This window comes from Centropristis striata, chromosome 10 (genome assembly GCF_030273125.1).
Source record: "Centropristis striata isolate RG_2023a ecotype Rhode Island chromosome 10, C.striata_1.0, whole genome shotgun sequence".
NCBI lineage: Eukaryota > Metazoa > Chordata > Actinopteri > Perciformes > Serranidae > Centropristis > Centropristis striata.
The window spans coordinates 17693688-17712169 of record NC_081526.1 but is presented as its reverse complement, the minus strand read 5'-3'; the positions used below and the strand labels follow the sequence as shown (position 1 = coordinate 17712169).

The 18482-nt window shown below is 43.8% G+C and overlaps 2 protein-coding genes across 2 annotated transcripts; both read left to right on the top strand.

Moving 5' to 3' along the window:
* The first annotated feature begins 1691 nt into the window (after positions 1–1691).
* Positions 1692–14386, top strand: LOC131979302 (uncharacterized). The gene is made up of 13 exons (XM_059343247.1): positions 1692–1774; positions 1934–2255; positions 2577–2720; positions 3952–4116; positions 4237–4525; positions 4753–5662; positions 5782–6096; positions 11103–11655; positions 11773–11872; positions 12019–13124; positions 13223–13431; positions 13591–13912; positions 14234–14386. Exons 1-13 carry the CDS (start codon positions 1692–1694, stop codon positions 14384–14386), a joined length of 4671 nt encoding a protein of 1556 aa, XP_059199230.1.
* A 1050-nt stretch (positions 14387–15436) lies between these two features.
* LOC131979314 (uncharacterized) lies at positions 15437–18113 on the top strand. The gene is made up of 4 exons (XM_059343264.1): positions 15437–15721; positions 15842–16130; positions 16358–17267; positions 17387–18113. Exons 1-4 carry the CDS (start codon positions 15710–15712, stop codon positions 17868–17870), a joined length of 1695 nt encoding a protein of 564 aa, XP_059199247.1. The 5' UTR covers positions 15437–15709; the 3' UTR covers positions 17871–18113.
* Positions 18114–18482: the final 369 nt, after the last annotated feature.

The following is an 18482-nucleotide window of genomic DNA, read 5'->3' as shown; positions in this document are numbered from 1 at the left end:
AAGATAAACTCAGTTACCTTTTAGACCTGAGTAATCGATGTTCAGCAGTAACCAGTATTAGTAAAAGTATTCATTTATGAGATTATTCTCTGGTTGTGTTCTGTTTTTTCTGCAGAAAGTGCAAATGAAGAAAGAGCGGGCTCCTCCGACCATCTCCGACCTCTCTCAGCAGGACCCCAGCTACGCCAGCGATGCAGAGTTGTTGGCTGCTGCAGGTATAGTAGTCTTATGCTGAAATGAACATGAAATTACTATGTAGTATGCTGTGGAGCTGCTCGGACTTGTGTTTGTGCCACGAGAAATTCATCAGTGTGTATCGAGCAATGCAGTTGATACATTTTTGTGCCGTTCTCCTCTTCAGAGAGTGTCCTGGACGAGTCCGAGGCGTCGGTCAGCACGCAGCTGACAACCTGGGGAGACCTCGCCAGCTCCGTGTGCCAGGACGACAGGCCAGGGCCCTCGTCCCTCCGACAGACCTCGGAACCCGGTGGCGTCGTGCTGGAGGGCTGGCAGAAGTTCTGGGAGCAGCCGCCTCAATCCGCCCAAGCCCTTGGTATAGCCCCCGCGAACATCAAGTGGCTGAAGACCAACGAGACCTACGGGCTGTTCGAGAGGGCGTCCAGGTACAAGAACGTCAGGGGAGAGATTTCCGAGAGGAAGCTCTTGAAGGAGAAGATGGAGTTCCACCCGCCCCCACCTCCTATGGCCGTCAAGGGAGCTGTGCCCAACATGCTCTCCTTCTTCACCACCCCTGCCTTCTTCTGGCGCCCGGTCGGCGTGATGAAGGCGTTGATCCGCTGCCCCAACACCAACTGCCCCGCACCGCCAGGAGCGTACCTGGAGAAGAAAGGCTTCGGCAGCTACGCCAGGCAAGTGTGTGGCATGAAGTTCAACTACACCCTGTTGACAGAGAAGCTTACATGCCCACATTGTCGAAAGATGAGGCAGACCGTGAGCCAGGCGCACGGTGATGCGGACGACAGTGAAGATGAGGGGGCAGACGCACACAGTGCCCAACAGTACACGTGGCTGGCACACAGTCCCAAGATTCTGATGAACCTCGCCCCGGCCATCAGAAGCATGTTCCCTGCCATACTGTGTGGGAAGCGTGCTGTGGACAGAGGTGTGGTCACCCTGCTCAGTGACCGACTCAACGCTGTCTCAATGAGCAAGGTGCAGAGGCTGCTACAGCAGGGCCACGACGAGTGGTACGTGGAGCGGCGTGACCTGTACCAGACTCTGCTGTACGATGCCCACACAGCTGGATCTGCTTCATCTCAGGGGGGCATCCTGTCCTATGTGAGAGCAGCTGGCACTTACACCCCTCCCATTGCCCAGTCTCCCCTTCCGTCTGCTCGTCTCCTGAGGCGTGCTCACCTGATCATGGAGATCGAAAAGATGCCCGTCTACAGACACCAGATCCTCAGTGTGACTGGAGAAATCCTGTGCATTGATGGTACAAGAAAAGTATGTATAAAGTACTTGTCATTTATTAAAATCATATGGAACAGACAGACTGTTAATAAACACCATGCAACAAATGTTCTGCTCCTTTCTTTTCTTAGGTCCTCAAGAAGATATATGGTGATGGCCAGGGTACCATGCAGTACGTCACCAGTGTACTGAACGAGTGGGGCCAGTTCTTGACGACAGTGGTGGTGGCAGCTGAGTCAGAGGGGTGCTACGTGCGCATGGCGAAAGGTCTCATTGCCCGGTTTCGACGTGCCAATGCTCCTGCACCAAAAGTCATTTATGCAGACAACAACTGCTGTCGGTAAGTTTAATAACAATTCCTTTGAAACCTATAAGAAAATTAATCAGCGTGACGTACAAAACAGTAAACATTACTTATAACATTTTTGCAAGAAACACATTCATTTTATAGTTATAAAAACATGTAACACACATGTACAAAATGTTGATATCATTTCAGTGACAGCGGTTCCTCCTTTCTGGAGAGTCTGTTTGCTGACTGGGTACAGCAGGGTGCTGTGGTCAGACTGGACATCCGACACTGGCTACATCGCTGGGATGCTGTTGTGATCAAACAGAGCCATGCCAAGTACGGGTTGTTCATGAGTGCCTTGGCGGGTGCGGTGCTCGCCTACAACAAGACGGACATGATGCTCCTGGTCCAGGCTGTCAGGAGTGGCAACGCAGAGCTGTACGGCAGGTATTCCGACGAGGAGATGATAGCCTTCCTCAAGCCTCACCAGGTCAGATCGTATGTGAGGCGCATCACCCGTGGGGTTGTGGTAAGTGTGACATTGATCCACGTATGCAATTTTTGAATAAGAAGCAATCTTGCTTATTTTCTGTCAATTTTGGATTCAACTGTACTGGAAATAAATGCAAGATCATTAGGAGTAGTAACACTTTCCAATTATTGTGATGTGATTTAACACTCAAAGCTGAGAATATACAGTCATGGAAAAAAATATTAGACCATTTTTTTCTTCAATTTTTGTTCATTTTAATGTCTGGTACAACTAAAGGTACAATTGTTTGGACGAATATAATGATGACAACAAAAATAGCTCACAAGAAATTAATTTAATTTTATGTATATGTTATAGGAGTCTGCTTTGGTGATTGAGGCCATCATTGCCGAGTTCAGGGGACCAGCAGGCCTGGACATTGATGGAATCCCCCTGTTCAAGTCAACAGAGGCAGTTGATGCTCACTGGGCAACTGCAAGCAAGCATCTCGGCTGCATGCAGGTGGGTTGATGTCTTTTCACTTATGTTAAATCTTTTTTATTTCAAAGGACATTCAAACACATTTTCTTTGACTTTTGTTTGTATAGTTTACAAGTCCTTTTCGATTATTTCCCCATACCCCCCCCCCCCCACACACACACACACACACACACACACACAGGGATAATCCAATACATATAACAAATTAGAAATAATATTACCAATAATAAAAAAATCGAAAAAGAAATTAAGTAGAACAGAAAATACATTCATATATCTATACATACACACACACACACACACACACTCACGCGCACACCCACCGACACGCACATGCACACACATACACACATACACACCTACACACACACACCCATTGAGAACATAAAAAGTAGGGCTAAGTTATAAAGAAAACAAAGAGAAAAAAAGAAAAAGAAATGTGGAGGGCATTGCTTTCAATCTCAATATGTACATATAATTAACAACCAACATAAGATTTATTATTATTATTATTATTATTATTATTATTATTTAATTATTTATTTATTTTAATGTGGAATACCAGCCTCATGTCAAGGCTTAGAATCTACCTGTTCAAATTTATCAAACCAGAAATTATAGGGCACCAGAGCTCATCAAACAGATAGCCTTTGTTATATTTCTCCAAAGTCATTTTCTCTAAAGGCAAGAAAGAAGATATTTGGTCCACAAAAGTCTTAAAAGATGGTGGTAATGCATTCTTCCAAAATAAAAGTATACATTTCTTTGCAAAATAAGTAATCAAAATGAATATTCTTCTTTTAGACTGATCTAGGACTAAGGCCTTTGTATCATTAAGTAGATATAGACTACTGGTAGGTTCAAACTGTCTATCTAAGACTACTTCAATAAATGAATGGATTGAGCCCCAGAAGTTTTTTAACAGGCTACAATCCCAAAACATATGTGTGAACGTCCCTTCGGCCTTATTACATCTTTGACACACAGCTGTGATGTCTTTTGATATTTTGTGCATTTTTGAAGGGGTTAAGTAGGTTTTGTAGATAAATTTGAAATTTGCTTCTTTGATTTTATTGCTAGTGAAGGGGAAATGAATGTTATTACAAATATTTAACCAAGCATTATCATCAAATATTTTCCCTATATCATTCTCCCATCTCCCGTCTTTTCACTTATCATGTGTTATTATAAAACCACTCACACTTGTGGACACCAGTTTAAATAAGGAACTTGAATTTGTTGTGTTTTACAGGATCCCCCTGGCATACAGCTGTATGTGTCTGTGAAGGTTGTGGTGCTGAATGGTGTTCGTCTCAACAAGTACAGGTGCCGGAGAGGCAGTAACTCTTTTGAGGGGTTGCACGCACACCTTTACAATGCCATACCTTCACAGAGATGTGGGATTATGCCATTCCAAGTGAGTAATTGAAAATAAACACTTCAATATAGCGTAGTTTCAATGATGCATTTTATTTCACAGCTTTAGTCATCACTTCCAAGCCTATACAATACCAGTCAAAATGGTCATGTGTTTCAGGCATACCTGATGGCCTTTGCTGTGCAGTGGAACAACCGCATGGCATCACTCCAGGTTGCTGGCGGTCAGGGTCGGCAGACGTCATGCATGGACGCGCGGCAGATCCAGCGCATCAATCAGCAGGCTGAGCTTCTGTTCGGCAAGGAGCACGTCCTGGAGCCCAACTTTGCTGCTCCACTGCCCGTCCCTGATGCGTACGAGCACCCAGACGAGGAGGAGCTCCTTGGCGTGGAGTATGCCGTGTGCCAGTCTACCAGCTTCACTGCTAAAAATTTCTATGTCCAGAAAGGTACAGCACTTAATCACACATTTAAAAAGTACACATGAAGCAAGGTTATACTTGCTTATCCATAGTTTTTCATGCAAATTCTAGCAATGACAACAAACATGGTATAAAATTAACCTTTAACACCATGAAGCAAAGAAACATAATATTGCATAATACACATGCATAATATTGAATGAAGTGGTTGTTACGCAGACACATTTGTGATAAGTGCAATTTCATATTTGCAGTTGAGGAAGAGCAGTCTCGTGAGGAGGAGGAGGAGTCTGAGGAGTCGGCTGAGACAGATGAAGATGAACGGATGGCAGATGAGGGTCTTGGCATGTCTGCAGAGTCAGAGGAGGATCCTATTGATAGCTTCTGTAGGAACCATGCCATCCACACCAAGGCAGAACAGGTGGAGGAGGAGGACAGCCCCGCTCTGCAAGATGTGCTCATGACCCAGGGACATCTGCATCTGCCAGGAATAGAAGAAGTGGAGGCACTGGCCTTGCTGCTCCTAGAACTGGTAGACGACAGCGACCGCCACCTAGTGCCAGCTGACCTGAGGCAGAAGATCATCACCGCCGCCAGCTCTCTTCACGAGCACGACAAGACCGCCGCCAGATTTGTTAAAAAATATGAGTCCAGGTGGGGCTACACCCTGTTTGGCCGGTGTCTTGGGGCTGACACCCACGAGACCAGAGCAGCTCAGAAAACAAAGTTTGGCTGGATGAGGTTCCCTCAGGCGGCACAGGTGACAGAAGACAGCCGTCTGCTCTACCTCCTCATCAAGATGCTCAAAAACCGACCGCCGTGCAGTCAACTCTCCTCCCCCAGTAAAGTCGTGGCTTCTATTAAAGGGCAGTATAAAAGGATTGCAGACCGACTAAGAGACGATGCCATCCTGTGCGGCCTCGCCATTCCTCTGCCCGATGTGAATGCGAAATCCATCTCCACCTTTATTGCGAGGGAGGAGAAAAAGGCCAACTACAGGGCAACAGTAATGCCCAGAGTAACACCACACCAGAAAGTGTTGTCAGACACACCGCTTCCAGAAGCTCCTGTGCTGCCAACATCCTTGCCTCCACCAGATCGGCCTGAAGTGCAGTACCAGCACCTTCATCACCTGGCTGGGAAAAGGCAGGGTGAGAAGCGGAGGTAAGTTGTAATGAGCACTTCATTCCTCCTGTTGGAAGGACTACTTGTGTAGACTGTGAAAATCAAAAAGCACTTATGGCATATCAAGACTCATCATCACGTTTGTTTTATATTTCCAGGTTAGCTTTTGAAGAGCCAGAACCGGCCCCTGTGAACCGGCCCATTCCGCCAAACCCCGCGAACCGGCCCATTCAGCCAAAGCCTGCTGCGTCGGCCCATATTCCACCCGCTGTGTCGGCAGCGGCACCTCTACTCCTGGTTCTTCCTGCACAGCCACAAGCTCCCTCCATCAAACTCCTGGGGCCATCAGGCAGTCAGGGCTTTGTACCTGTGGCACAGCCCCCTGCACCAACCACCAAGCAACTCATGCCCAACAAGTCCTTGCGGCCATGTGGGGCTTGCCAAGTGCCTCAGTGTGGTGGGCAGCGTAAAAGGTACACACCTTCAAAGGACAAAGCAGCTGGAAGCAACCAGAAGATATTTACCTATTGCCCGGCAACTAGGAAATCCACTACCTCTGGTTTTGAAGATGTTTGTTATGATAATTTTGAACACTTCAAAAGTGTGGTGGATATAGCCTTAGAAAAAAGGAAAAGCAATTAGAAAAATAACTGTTACTTACCTGTGTGTTGTGATCTCCTGTCTCCTGTGATAATGTAAATAAAAGATTTTTGTGTGTTTTTATACTTGTCTGGCCTTTGCATATTTGTTTTGCGAATAATATTTGGTAATCTATGAATAACATTTTACATTACATTACATTACATGTCATTTAGCAGACGCTTTTGTCCAAAGCGACTTACAGTAAGTGGGTAATAATTTTAAGGGATAAAGTGGATAAAAGATTTTGTAGCACATCATTGTAATTTGTCTATTCGAGGTTCAACTTCGTAGTTTGCCTTTTATTATTTCCTCTTACTACAGTCATGGGAAAAAATATTAGCCCACCGATTTAACTTCAATTTCTTGTTAATTTTAATGCCTGGTATAACTCAAGGTACAATTGTTTTGACAAATAGAATGACAACAAAAATAGCTCACAAGAGTTTAATTGAAGAGCTGATATCGAGCCATTTTCCATGGTTTTCTTGATAATAACCAAATCATTATCCAGAAAACCATGGAAAATGGCTCGATATCAGCTCTTCAATTAAACTCTTATGAGCTGTTTTTCTTGTTATCATTATATTTGTCCAAACAAATGTACCTTGAGTTATACCAGGCATTAAAATTAACAAGAAATTGAAGAAAACAAGGGTAGTCTAATTTTCTCCCATGACTGTATATTAACCCTATAAAGCCAAGTGTATCATATTAGATACAGTAATTTTTGAGACCTCTACATCATCAAAAACCTGATGTATACATGTGTTGAAGATAAACAAATTGAGCAACAAATTGCACAAAAATATCAGATGTAGCAAAAATGATATGCAGGTTCCACGAGTGGATCAGTTATTGCTGCATTAAAAAACTTAATATCAGCTGATGTATGATGTTGTGTTATATGGAAAAAATATGTATTTTGCATGTATGAGGAAAAAGGAAAAGTCAAAGTCTTAATAGGTTAAAAATGTTAGGTTTTATATGTTTTTGTTAGTTCAAGAAAAACAATCTGTGAGCAACAAATTGCACAAAAAGACCTGATGTATCAAATATGATACAAATTAGAATTCATATATGCAATTTATTTATTTTTAAAAATTCGTCAGGTTAATAAGCACTCGGTTTTTAAAAAAAAATAATTTTCTGGCAATTATTTCATGGTTCAGGCTTTATAGGGTTAAGTATTGTTAGAAAAATTGTATGAGGAAACCTTGAAAATTGATAATCTGTCACCGACAGAAAAAACCTCACCATTTTTCTGCGCATTCGTTGATGGGGAAATGAAGAGCTGGAGACGTCCAAGTTTCTCAGTTTAACAAAAGTTTTATTACAATACGTCAAAAAATGTGCACTTTACAGAGATCTCTGGGTTCAAAATTAACTCATGTCCCTGAATACAAACAGACATGTTTCAGTTCGTGAAGTCTGAACCACGACCCTCTCCCTGGAACCCATTAAAATACTAACATTTGTTTACAAAACATGCTGGTCGATTTCTTCCAGGAAGTTCCGCCTTCTTGATCCGCTCATTCGCCAGTTTTAATGCATACAACGGCACGTCATGCCACCTGGTTGCTTGCTGCCGAAACCAGGCCTTGCCCTGACCTACTAACAAACTTGTTAGCACAAACATTTTTTCCTTGTTATGACTTACAGAGATTCTCACACGGGATTTTCATTCGGCCTTCTGTGGTCTCCCCTCTCCAGACACACATACACACACACACACTCACAAATGCACATACACACACACAGCAAAAACTGTGCATCAATATATCTGGATGTCATTCTTTGTGATTTATAGAATCTTAATCAGTTTAAGCAAATGGAATATATGTAATTAAAGTAATCATAGTTTTCTACATCAATATTAACACACAAACACAATCAATGTATCAAAATCATATTACCTGATTAATATAAATGCATAGAGATAGACATTATCAAGATTTAGTGAATTACGCATGCATGGTGACCTGTGATGACAGTTGGGAGAAAAATCACAAAGAGGAAAAAGAGAAGAAGACAGTAACATTTCATTTTCAACAAGTATAATGTTCAAATTATTCTAACAATTCCCTCTTTTGGCCTAACATTCATTAGGCCAACTCAAACAAAATTATGAATAGTAGCAATATTAGAGAGCAGGAAAGCATGCATTTCAGAGTGGATAATGTCATTTAATATGGGGAAAGGGTTTTACCTTCGATGACCAAGGAGATGAGGCAGACACAGACAGAACAGATACGAGAAATACACATAACACACAACACCACTATGCTTGTGTCATCAATATGTCAATTTCTGTACATAATATAGTAATATTACCACCGTCCACTCTCCCCCTCGGCTCCAGGTGACACAGAACAGAGAGCACTATAAAGAGAGATAGCAGAGCCAAACAGAACAACACAGCCGTATCCAAAACAATCTTTCTGTACCCATTTATCAAAAAAATTTTGCAGTATATAATGTCAAAAACAATTGATTATATGAATATGATTTTTTCATGAATGTATGATTCTCACAGCTGTTTTCAACCTGATATGGACTTGCCCAACATGGTTCTGTCCACTTCCTGTTGATGACCTTCAGCCACACACACACTCTCGGAGGGTCTTGCACCCTGCCAGAGCTTTTCTCTGTCTGGAGCTGTCATGTCTCCTGGACCTGTGTGGACAGCTTCCAGTGCAGTTAATGTACAGCAAAAGGACACACGGCAACTGTGGTAAATCCAGGGGCACCCCCCTTTCACCCACAGTGGCTGGTCCTTTAAAACATTTACTGTAGACTAGTGACGCACACTCAGTGGAAATGAAACCAAAATAAAACACAAAATATCTCAGTACACTGATACTGAATCAGTATCGAAGAATAAATTGCAAGAAATGTTGGGGCAAGAATATAAATTCAGGCAGATTGTGAGTCAAACATCCCAAAAAAAAATGCTTTTAGCCTTTTCAAAAATCTATTATCAAATAACTTTGACCAATGGGGTAAAATAGACTGCATTTAAAACGGCTGCAATTTGCTATATAAATATTATATATATATTTGCAATACAATGAATGGACTAATTTTACACATGCTCTCTATGCATCTGAAACTGTGTGTCTCTAAAAGTTAAACCTGTTGCTGCAACATGCAGAGACAACACATTACATGGTGAAAACAGCTGACAGGACTTCTTACAGTATGTAACTTTTTTTAAGGCATTTTATAGAGGAGGTATTTAGAGTGAAGGGGGGAGACAAAGGGGAAAACATGCGGGAAAACGCTCAGAGCCGGGTTCGAACCCGCGCTCGAACCCAGCTTGCGAAAGAGCTCCGAGCCGGGTTCGAACCCGGGCTGCCCGCTTGCAAAAGAGCTCCGAGCCGGGTTCGAGTCCGGGACGCCGCAAGTATGTAACATTTTAAGTGAACATGATTGTGGAGTGTCAATGTTTATTGGCTGCAATCTGCATATTTGTTTTGCTGTAACAAGATGGCAATGCAATGTTTCACTTTCCCCCATTTTTAAAATACTTTCAGTCATCCCTTCCATTAGCTGACGCCTAGTTTATTAATGATGGGCTGCATAAAAGGTAAGAGCATATCTCACACATCATAACTTGGGTTGCAAGCTGTCAGAAATTATATGGTTTCCATGATAGAATTAGAATAGTTCAGGCCTTTGGAAACATTTCTGGGTATGCTACGCCACAAGAGGGGGCCATTCCCTTTGATCCAAGTTTGATCTGATCCCAGGGTGAGCAATACCAATGGTTGAGCGTTGTTGAGCAGAGTTGAGCAGCGATCAGCCAATGGTTGAGCGTTGCTGAGCAGAGCTGAGCGCTCAACAGACCAATCATCGAGCGAGGTTTGGTAAACGTCATCTAATTTATTCATGACCTCTTCACTGACGGCCACTATCGCTGATTGTAATGGTCGACTGCTCTTCAATCATGTAAGTTTTATTCTCTTCACCCTCCGTTGCTAGTTAGACATTTGTTAGGCATGTAGGAAGCTGTGGCGATTTTGTCAAAAGATAAAAGATTGTCTGGAAATCAGAAACTGACATGGCTATTACTTAATTGTAACTGTTGGCATTTGCGCGATTTGGCTTGTTAATGTGTAATGTGTAACTACGGCTCGCCGCTAAGGTAGATGCGGCTAGCTCGCTAAAGCGGATAACGGGACGTTGACAAAGAGTTTAAAGTGTCTGAACCTGTAAATCTTGCATAAAGTTAGCCTATGCTTCGGGCAAAATGGCTAATGTTACCCAGCAAGAAGCGGACCTTTTGTTGGAATTTCTTTTAAAGCTTTTTTAATGTGGATATGTGTTAATGTGGGTAAATGTGACTGTTTAGACAACAGTTGATGCGAGAGTAAGTGTAACATACAGCAATTTGGCGACCGTGTTAATCTCTTGTTGCATGGGATGCGCCGCATACCTGGTAAACAGTCATTTCTAACAACATAGGGCTATTTAGATAACTATCTGGCGAGCGTTTTGTCCTAGGCTATCACACCCACCAACAGCAAATTTCTGTATATTAAAGGGCTACATATTGTCAATTTAAATGATCTGCTTTTAGTTTTACTCATTTATTCATGTTTTACTGTGACAGATTAAACATGGAAAATCATCAATTTAAATGATCTGCTTTTAGTCTTACTCATTTATTCATGTTTTACTGTGTCAGATTAAACATGGAAAATCATCAATTTAAATGATCTGCTTTTAGTTTTACTCATTTATTCATGTTTTACTGTGTCAGATTAAACATGGAAAATCATCAATTTAAATGATCTGCTTTTAGTTTTACTCATTTATTCATGTTTTACTGTGCCAGATTAAACATGGAAAATCATCCAAAACATCGGTGCAGCGTGTGCAACAAGACTTTCACTGAAAAGTCCAACCTGACCAGGCATCTGAAGATCCATGCCGTGGCCAGGGAGACCTTTGACTGTGATGTCTGCAGGAAGAGCTTTACCACCAAGTCATCGCTGGTCAGCCATCAGCAGCAACACCAGTACCCCAACATCGTGTTGTACCGGCAAGGAGAGGCCAGGCTGCAGTGTACAGGGGCAGCAAAGTCTGTGGCAGAGGCCCCCAGCACCGCTGTTGACACTACATGGCTGGATCCCCAGACAGCAGAGGCGGCTGCCAAGAGGTCCGGGGGTGAGCTGTGGAAAGGTCAGCTGGTCATCGTGTTCGGGAAGTACACCGGTCAGACCTTCAGGTGGCTTCTGGAAAACGATGTCGGCTGGCTGGTGTGGTTGCTGTTCCAGTACTGCCAGCAGGGAGAGCAGAACAAGCTGCTGAAGTGGCAGAAGGAGCGACTGCTTGAGTACGCCAGAGAGTTCCCTCCTGTCACATGGCACCTTGATAGGAGGTTGAAGGTAAGATAAACTCAGTTACCTTTTAGACCTGAGTAATCGATGTTCAGCAGTAACCAGTATTAGTAAAAGTATTCATTTATGAGATTATTCTCTGGTTGTGTTCTGTTTTTTCTGCAGAAAGTGCAAATGAAGAAAGAGCGGGCTCCTCCGACCGTCTCCGACCTCTCTCAGCAGGACCCCAGCTACGCCAGCGATGCAGAGTTGTTGGCTGCTGCAGGTATAGTAGTATTATGCTGAAATGAACATGAAATTACTATGTAGTATGCTGTGGAGCTGCTCGGACTTGTGTTTGTGCCACGAGAAATTCATCAGTGTGTCTCGAGCAATGCAGTTGATACATTTTTGTGGCGTTCTCCTCTTCAGAGAGTGTCCTGGACGAGTCCGAGGCGTCGGTCAGCACGCAGCTGACAACCTGGGGAGACCTCGCCAGCTCCGTGTGCCAGGACGACAGGCCAGGGCCCTCGTCCCTCCCACAGACCTCGGAACCCGGTGGCGTCGTGCTGGAGGGCTGGCAGAAGTTCTGGGAGCAGCCGCCTGAATCCGCCCAAGCCCTTGGTATAGCCCCCGCGAACATCAAGTGGCTGAAGACCAACGAGACCTATGGGCTGTTCGAGAGGGCGTCCAGGTACAAGAACGTGAGGGGAGAGATTTCCGAGAGGAAGCTCTTTAAGGAGAAGATGGAGTTCCACCCGCCCCCACCTCCTATGGCCGTCAAGGGAGCTGTGCCCAACATGCTCTCCTTCTTCACCACCCCTGCCTTCTTCTGGCGCCCGGTCGGCGTGATGAAGGCGTTGATCCGCTGCCCCAACACCAACTGCCCCGCACCGCCAGGAGCGTACCTGGAGAAGAAAGGCTTCGGCAGCTACGCCAGGCAAGTGTGTGGCATGAAGTTCAACTACACCCTGTTGACAGAGAAGCTTACATGCCCACATTGTCGAAAGATGAGGCAGACCGTGAGCCAGGCGCACGGTGATGCGGACGACAGTGAAGATGAGGGGGCAGACGCACACAGTGCCCAACAGTACACGTGGCTGGCACACAGTCCCAAGATTCTGATGAACCTCGCCCCGGCCATCAGAAGCATGTTCCCTGCCATACTGTGTGGGAAGCGTGCGGTGGACAGAGGTGTGGTCACCCTGCTCAGTGACCGACTCAACGCTGTCTCAATGAGCAAGGTGCAGAGGCTGCTGCAGCAGGGCCACGACGAGTGGTACGTGGAGCGGCGTGACCTGTACCAGACTCTGCTGTACGATGCCCACACAGCTGGATCTGCTTCATCTCAGGGGGGCATCCTGTCCTATGTGAGAGCAGCTGGCACTTACACCCCTCCCATTGCCCAGTCTCCCCTTCCGTCTGCTCGTCTCCTGAGGCGTGCTCACCTGATCATGGAGATCGAAAAGATGCCCGTCTACAGACACCAGATCCTCAGTGTGACTGGAGAAATCCTGTGCATTGATGGTACAAGAAAAGTATGTATAAAGTACTTGTCATTTATTAAAATCATATGGAACAGACAGACTGTTAATAAACACCATGCAACAAATGTTCTGCTCCTTTCTTTTCTTAGGTCCTCAAGAAGATATATGGTGATGGCCAGGGTACCATGCAGTACGTCACCAGTGTACTGAACGAGTGGGGCCAGTTCTTGACGACAGTGGTGGTGGCAGCTGAGTCAGAGGGGTGCTACGCGCGCATGGCGAAAGGTCTCATTGCCCGGTTTCGACATGCCAATGCTCCTGCACCAAAAGTCATTTATGCAGACAACAACTGCTGTCGGTAAGTTTAATAACAATTCCTTTGAAACCTATAAGAAAATTAATCAGCGTGACGCACAAAACAGTAAACATTACTTTTAACATTTTTGCAAGAAACACATTCATTTTATAGTTATAAAAACATGTAACACACATGTACAAAATGTTGATATCATTTCAGTGACAGCGGTTCCTCCTTTCTGGAGAGTCTGTTTGCTGACTGGGTACAGCAGGGTGCTGTGGTCAGACTGGACATCCGACACTGGCTACATCGCTGGGATGCTGTTGTGATCAAACAGAGCCATGCCAAGTACGGGTTGTTCATGAGTGCCTTGGCGGGTGCGGTGCTCGCCTACAACAAGACGGACATGATGCTCCTGGTCCAGGCTGTCAGGAGTGGCAACGCAGAGCTGTACGGCAGGTATTCCGACGAGGAGATGATAGCCTTCCTCAAGCCTCACCAGGTCAGATCGTATGTGAGGCGCATCACCCGTGGGGTTGTGGTAAGTGTGACATTGATCCACGTATGCAATTTTTGAATAAGAAGCAATCTTGCTTATTTTCTGTCAATTTTGGATTCAACTGTACTGGAAATAAATGCAAGATCATTAGGAGTAGCAACACTTTCCAATTATTGTGATGTGATTTAACACTCAAAGCTGAGAATATACAGTCATGGAAAAAAATATTAGACCATTTTTTTCTTCAATTTTTGTTCATTTTAATGTCTGGTACAACTAAAGGTACAATTGTTTGGACGAATATAATGATGACAACAAAAATAGCTCACAAGAAATTAATTTAATTTTATGTATATGTTATAGGAGTCTGCTTTGGTGATTGAGGCCATCATTGCCGAGTTCAGGGGACCAGCAGGCCTGGACATTGATGGAATCCCCCTGTTCAAGTCAACAGAGGCAGTTGATGCTCACTGGGCAACTGCAAGCAAGCATCTCGGCTGCATGCAGGTGGGTTGATGTCTTTTCACTTATGTTAAATCTTTTTTATTTCAAAGGACATTCAAACACATTTTCTTTGACTTTTGTTTGTATAGTTTACAAGTCCTTTTCGATTATTTCCCCATACCCCCCCCCCCCCCCACACACACACACACACACACAGGGATAATCCAATACATATAACAAATTAAGTAGAACAGAAAATACATTCATATATCTATACATACACACACACACACACACTCGCGCGCACACCCACCGACACGCACATGCACACACATACACACATACACACCTACACACACACACCCATTGAGAACATAAAAAGTAGGGCTAAGTTATAAAGAAAACAAAGAGAAAAAAAGAAAAAGAAATGTGGAGGGCATTGCTTTCAATCTCAATATGTACATATAATTAACAACCAACATAAGATTTATTATTATTATTATTATTATTATTATTATTATTTAATTATTTATTTATTTTAATGTGGAATACCAGCCTCATGTCAAGGCTTAGAATCTACCTGTTCAAATTTATCAAACCAGAAATTATAGGGCACCAGAGCTCATCAAACAGATAGCCTTTGTTATATTTCTCCAAAGTCATTTTCTCTAAAGGCAAGAAAGAAGATATTTGGTCCACAAAAGTCTTAAAAGATGGTGGTAATGCATTCTTCCAAAATAAAAGTATACATTTCTTTGCAAAATAAGTAATCAAAATGAATATTCTTCTTTTAGACTGATCTAGGACTAAGGCCTTTGTATCATTAAGTAGATATAGACTACTGGTAGGTTCAAACTGTCTATCTAAGACTACTTCAATAAATGAATGGATTGAGCCCCAGAAGTTTTTTAACAGGCTACAATCCCAAAACATATGTGTGAACGTCCCTTCGGCCTTATTACATCTTTGACACACAGCTGTGATGTCTTTTGATATTTTGTGCATTTTTGAAGGGGTTAAGTAGGTTTTGTAGATAAATTTGAAATTTGCTTCTTTGATTTTATTGCTAGTGAAGGGGAAATGAATGTTATTACAAATATTTAACCAAGCATTATCATCAAATATTTTCCCTATATCATTCTCCCATCTCCCGTCTTTTCACTTATCATGTGTTATTATAAAACCACTCACACTTGTGGACACCAGTTTAAATAAGGAACTTGAATTTGTTGTGTTTTACAGGATCCCCCTGGCATACAGCTGTATGTGTCTGTGAAGGTTGTGGTGCTGAATGGTGTTCGTCTCAACAAGTACAGGTGCCGGAGAGGCAGTAACTCTTTTGAGGGGTTGCACGCACACCTTTACAATGCCATACCTTCACAGAGATGTGGGATTATGCCATTCCAAGTGAGTAATTGAAAATAAACACTTCAATATAGCGTAGTTTCAATGATGCATTTTATTTCACAGCTTTAGTCATCACTTCCAAGCCTATACAATACCAGTCAAAATGGTCATGTGTTTCAGGCATACCTGATGGCCTTTGCTGTGCAGTGGAACAACCGCATGGCATCACTCCGGGTTGCTGGCGGTCAGGGTCGGCAGACGTCATGCATGGACGCGCGGCAGATCCAGCGCATCAATCAGCAGGCTGAGCTTCTGTTCGGCAAGGAGCACGTCCTGGAGCCCAACTTTGCTGCTCCACTGCCCGTCCCTGATGCGTACGAGCACCCAGACGAGGAGGAGCTCCTTGGCGTGGAGTATGCCGTGTGCCAGTCTACCAGCTTCACTGCTAAAAATTTCTATGTCCAGAAAGGTACAGCACTTAATCACACATTTAAAAAGTACACATGAAGCAAGGTTATACTTGCTTATCCATAGTTTTTCATGCAAATTCTAGCAATGACAACAAACATGGTATAAAATTAACCTTTAACACCATGAAGCAAAGAAACATAATATTGCATAATACACATGCATAATATTGAATGAAGTGGTTGTTACGCAGACACATTTGTGATAAGTGCAATTTCATATTTGCAGTTGAGGAAGAGCAGTCTCGTGAGGAGGAGGAGGAGTCTGAGGAGTCGGCTGAGACAGATGAAGATGAACGGATGGCAGATGAGGGTCTTGGCATGTCTGCAGAGTCAGAGGAGGATCCTATTGATAGCTTCTGTAGGAACCATGCCATCCACACCAAGGCAGAACAGGTGGAGGAGGAGGACAGCCCCGCTCTGCAAGATGTGCTCATGACCCAGGGACATCTGCATCTGCCAGGAATAGAAGAAGTGGAGGCACTGGCCTTGCTGCTCCTAGAACTGGTAGACGACAGCGACCGCCACCTAGTGCCAGCTGACCTGAGGCAGAAGATCATCACCGCCGCCAGCTCTCTTCACGAGCACGACAAGACCGCCGCCAGATTTGTTAAAAAATATGAGTCCAGGTGGGGCTACACCCTGTTTGGCCGGTGTCTTGGGGCTGACACCCACGAGACCAGAGCAGCTCAGAAAACAAAGTTTGGCTGGATGAGGTTCCCTCAGGCGGCACAGGTGACAGAAGACAGCCGTCTGCTCTACCTCCTCATCAAGATGCTCAAAAACCGACCGCCGTGCAGTCAACTCTCCTCCCCCAGTAAAGTCGTGGCTTCTATTAAAGGGCAGTATAAAAGGATTGCAGACCGACTAAGAGACGATGCCATCCTGTGCGGCCTCGCCATTCCTCTGCCCGATGTGAATGCGAAATCCATCTCCACCTTTATTGCGAGGGAGGAGAAAAAGGCCAACTACAGGGCAACAGTAATGCCCAGAGTAACACCACACAAGAAAGTGTTGTCAGACACACCGCTTCCAGAAGCTCCTGTGCTGCCAACATCCTTGCCTCCACCAGATCGGCCTGAAGTGCAGTACCAGCACCTTCATCACCTGGCTGGGAAAAGGCAGGGTGAGAAGCGGAGGTAAGTTGTAATGAGCACTTCATTCCTCCTGTTGGAAGGACTACTTGTGTAGACTGTGAAAATCAAAAAGCACTTATGGCATATCAATACTCATCATCACGTTTGTTTTATATTTCCAGGTTAGCTTTTGAAGAGCCAGAACCGGCCCCTGTGAACCGACCCATTCCGCCAAACCCCGCGAACCGGCCCATTCAGCCAAAGCCTGCTGCGTCGGCCCATATTCCACCCGCTGTGTCGGCAGCTGCACCTCTACTCCTGGTTCTTCCTGCACAGCCACAAGCTCCCTCCATCAAATTTCTTGGGCCATCAGGCAGTCAGGGCTTTGTACCTGTGGCACAGCCCCCTGCACCAACCACCAAGCAACTCATGCCCAACAAGTCCTTGCGGCCATGTGGGGCTTGCCAAGTGCCTCAGTGTGGTGGGCAGCGTAAAAGGTACACACCTTCAAAGGACAAAGCAGCTGGAAGCAACCAGAAGATATTTACCTACTGCCCGGCAACTAGGAAATCCACTACCTCTGGTTTTGAAGATGTTTGCTATGATAGTTTTGAACACTTCAAAAGTGTGGTGGATATAGCATTAGAAAAGAGGAAAAGCAATTAGAAAAATACCTGTTACTTACCTGTGTGATGTGATCTCCTGTCTCCTGTGATAATGTAAATAAAATATTTTTGTGTGTTTTTATACTTGTCTGGCCTTTGCATATTTGTTTTGCGAATAATATTTGATAATCTATGAATAACATTTTAAGGGATAAAGTAGATAAAAGATTTTGTAGCACATCATTGTAATTTGTCTATTCGAGGTTCAACTACTTAGTTTGCCTTTATTGTTATTTCCTCTTACTACAGTCATGGGAAGAAATATTAGCCCACCGATTTAACTTCAATTTCTTGTTAATTTTAATGCCTGGTAAAATTAAAGGTACAATTGTTTTGACAAATAGAATGACAACAAAAATAGCTCACAAGAGTTTAATTGAAGAGCTGATATAGAGCCATTTTCCATGGTTTTCTTGATAATAACCAAATCATTATCCAGAAAACCATGGAAAATGGCTCGATATCAGCTCTTAAATTAAACTCTTATGAGCTGTTTTTCTTGTTATCATTATATTTTTCCAAACAAATGTACCTTGAGTTATACCAGGCATTAAAATTAACAAGAAATTGAAGAAAACAAGGGTGATCTAATTTTCTCCCATGACTGTATATT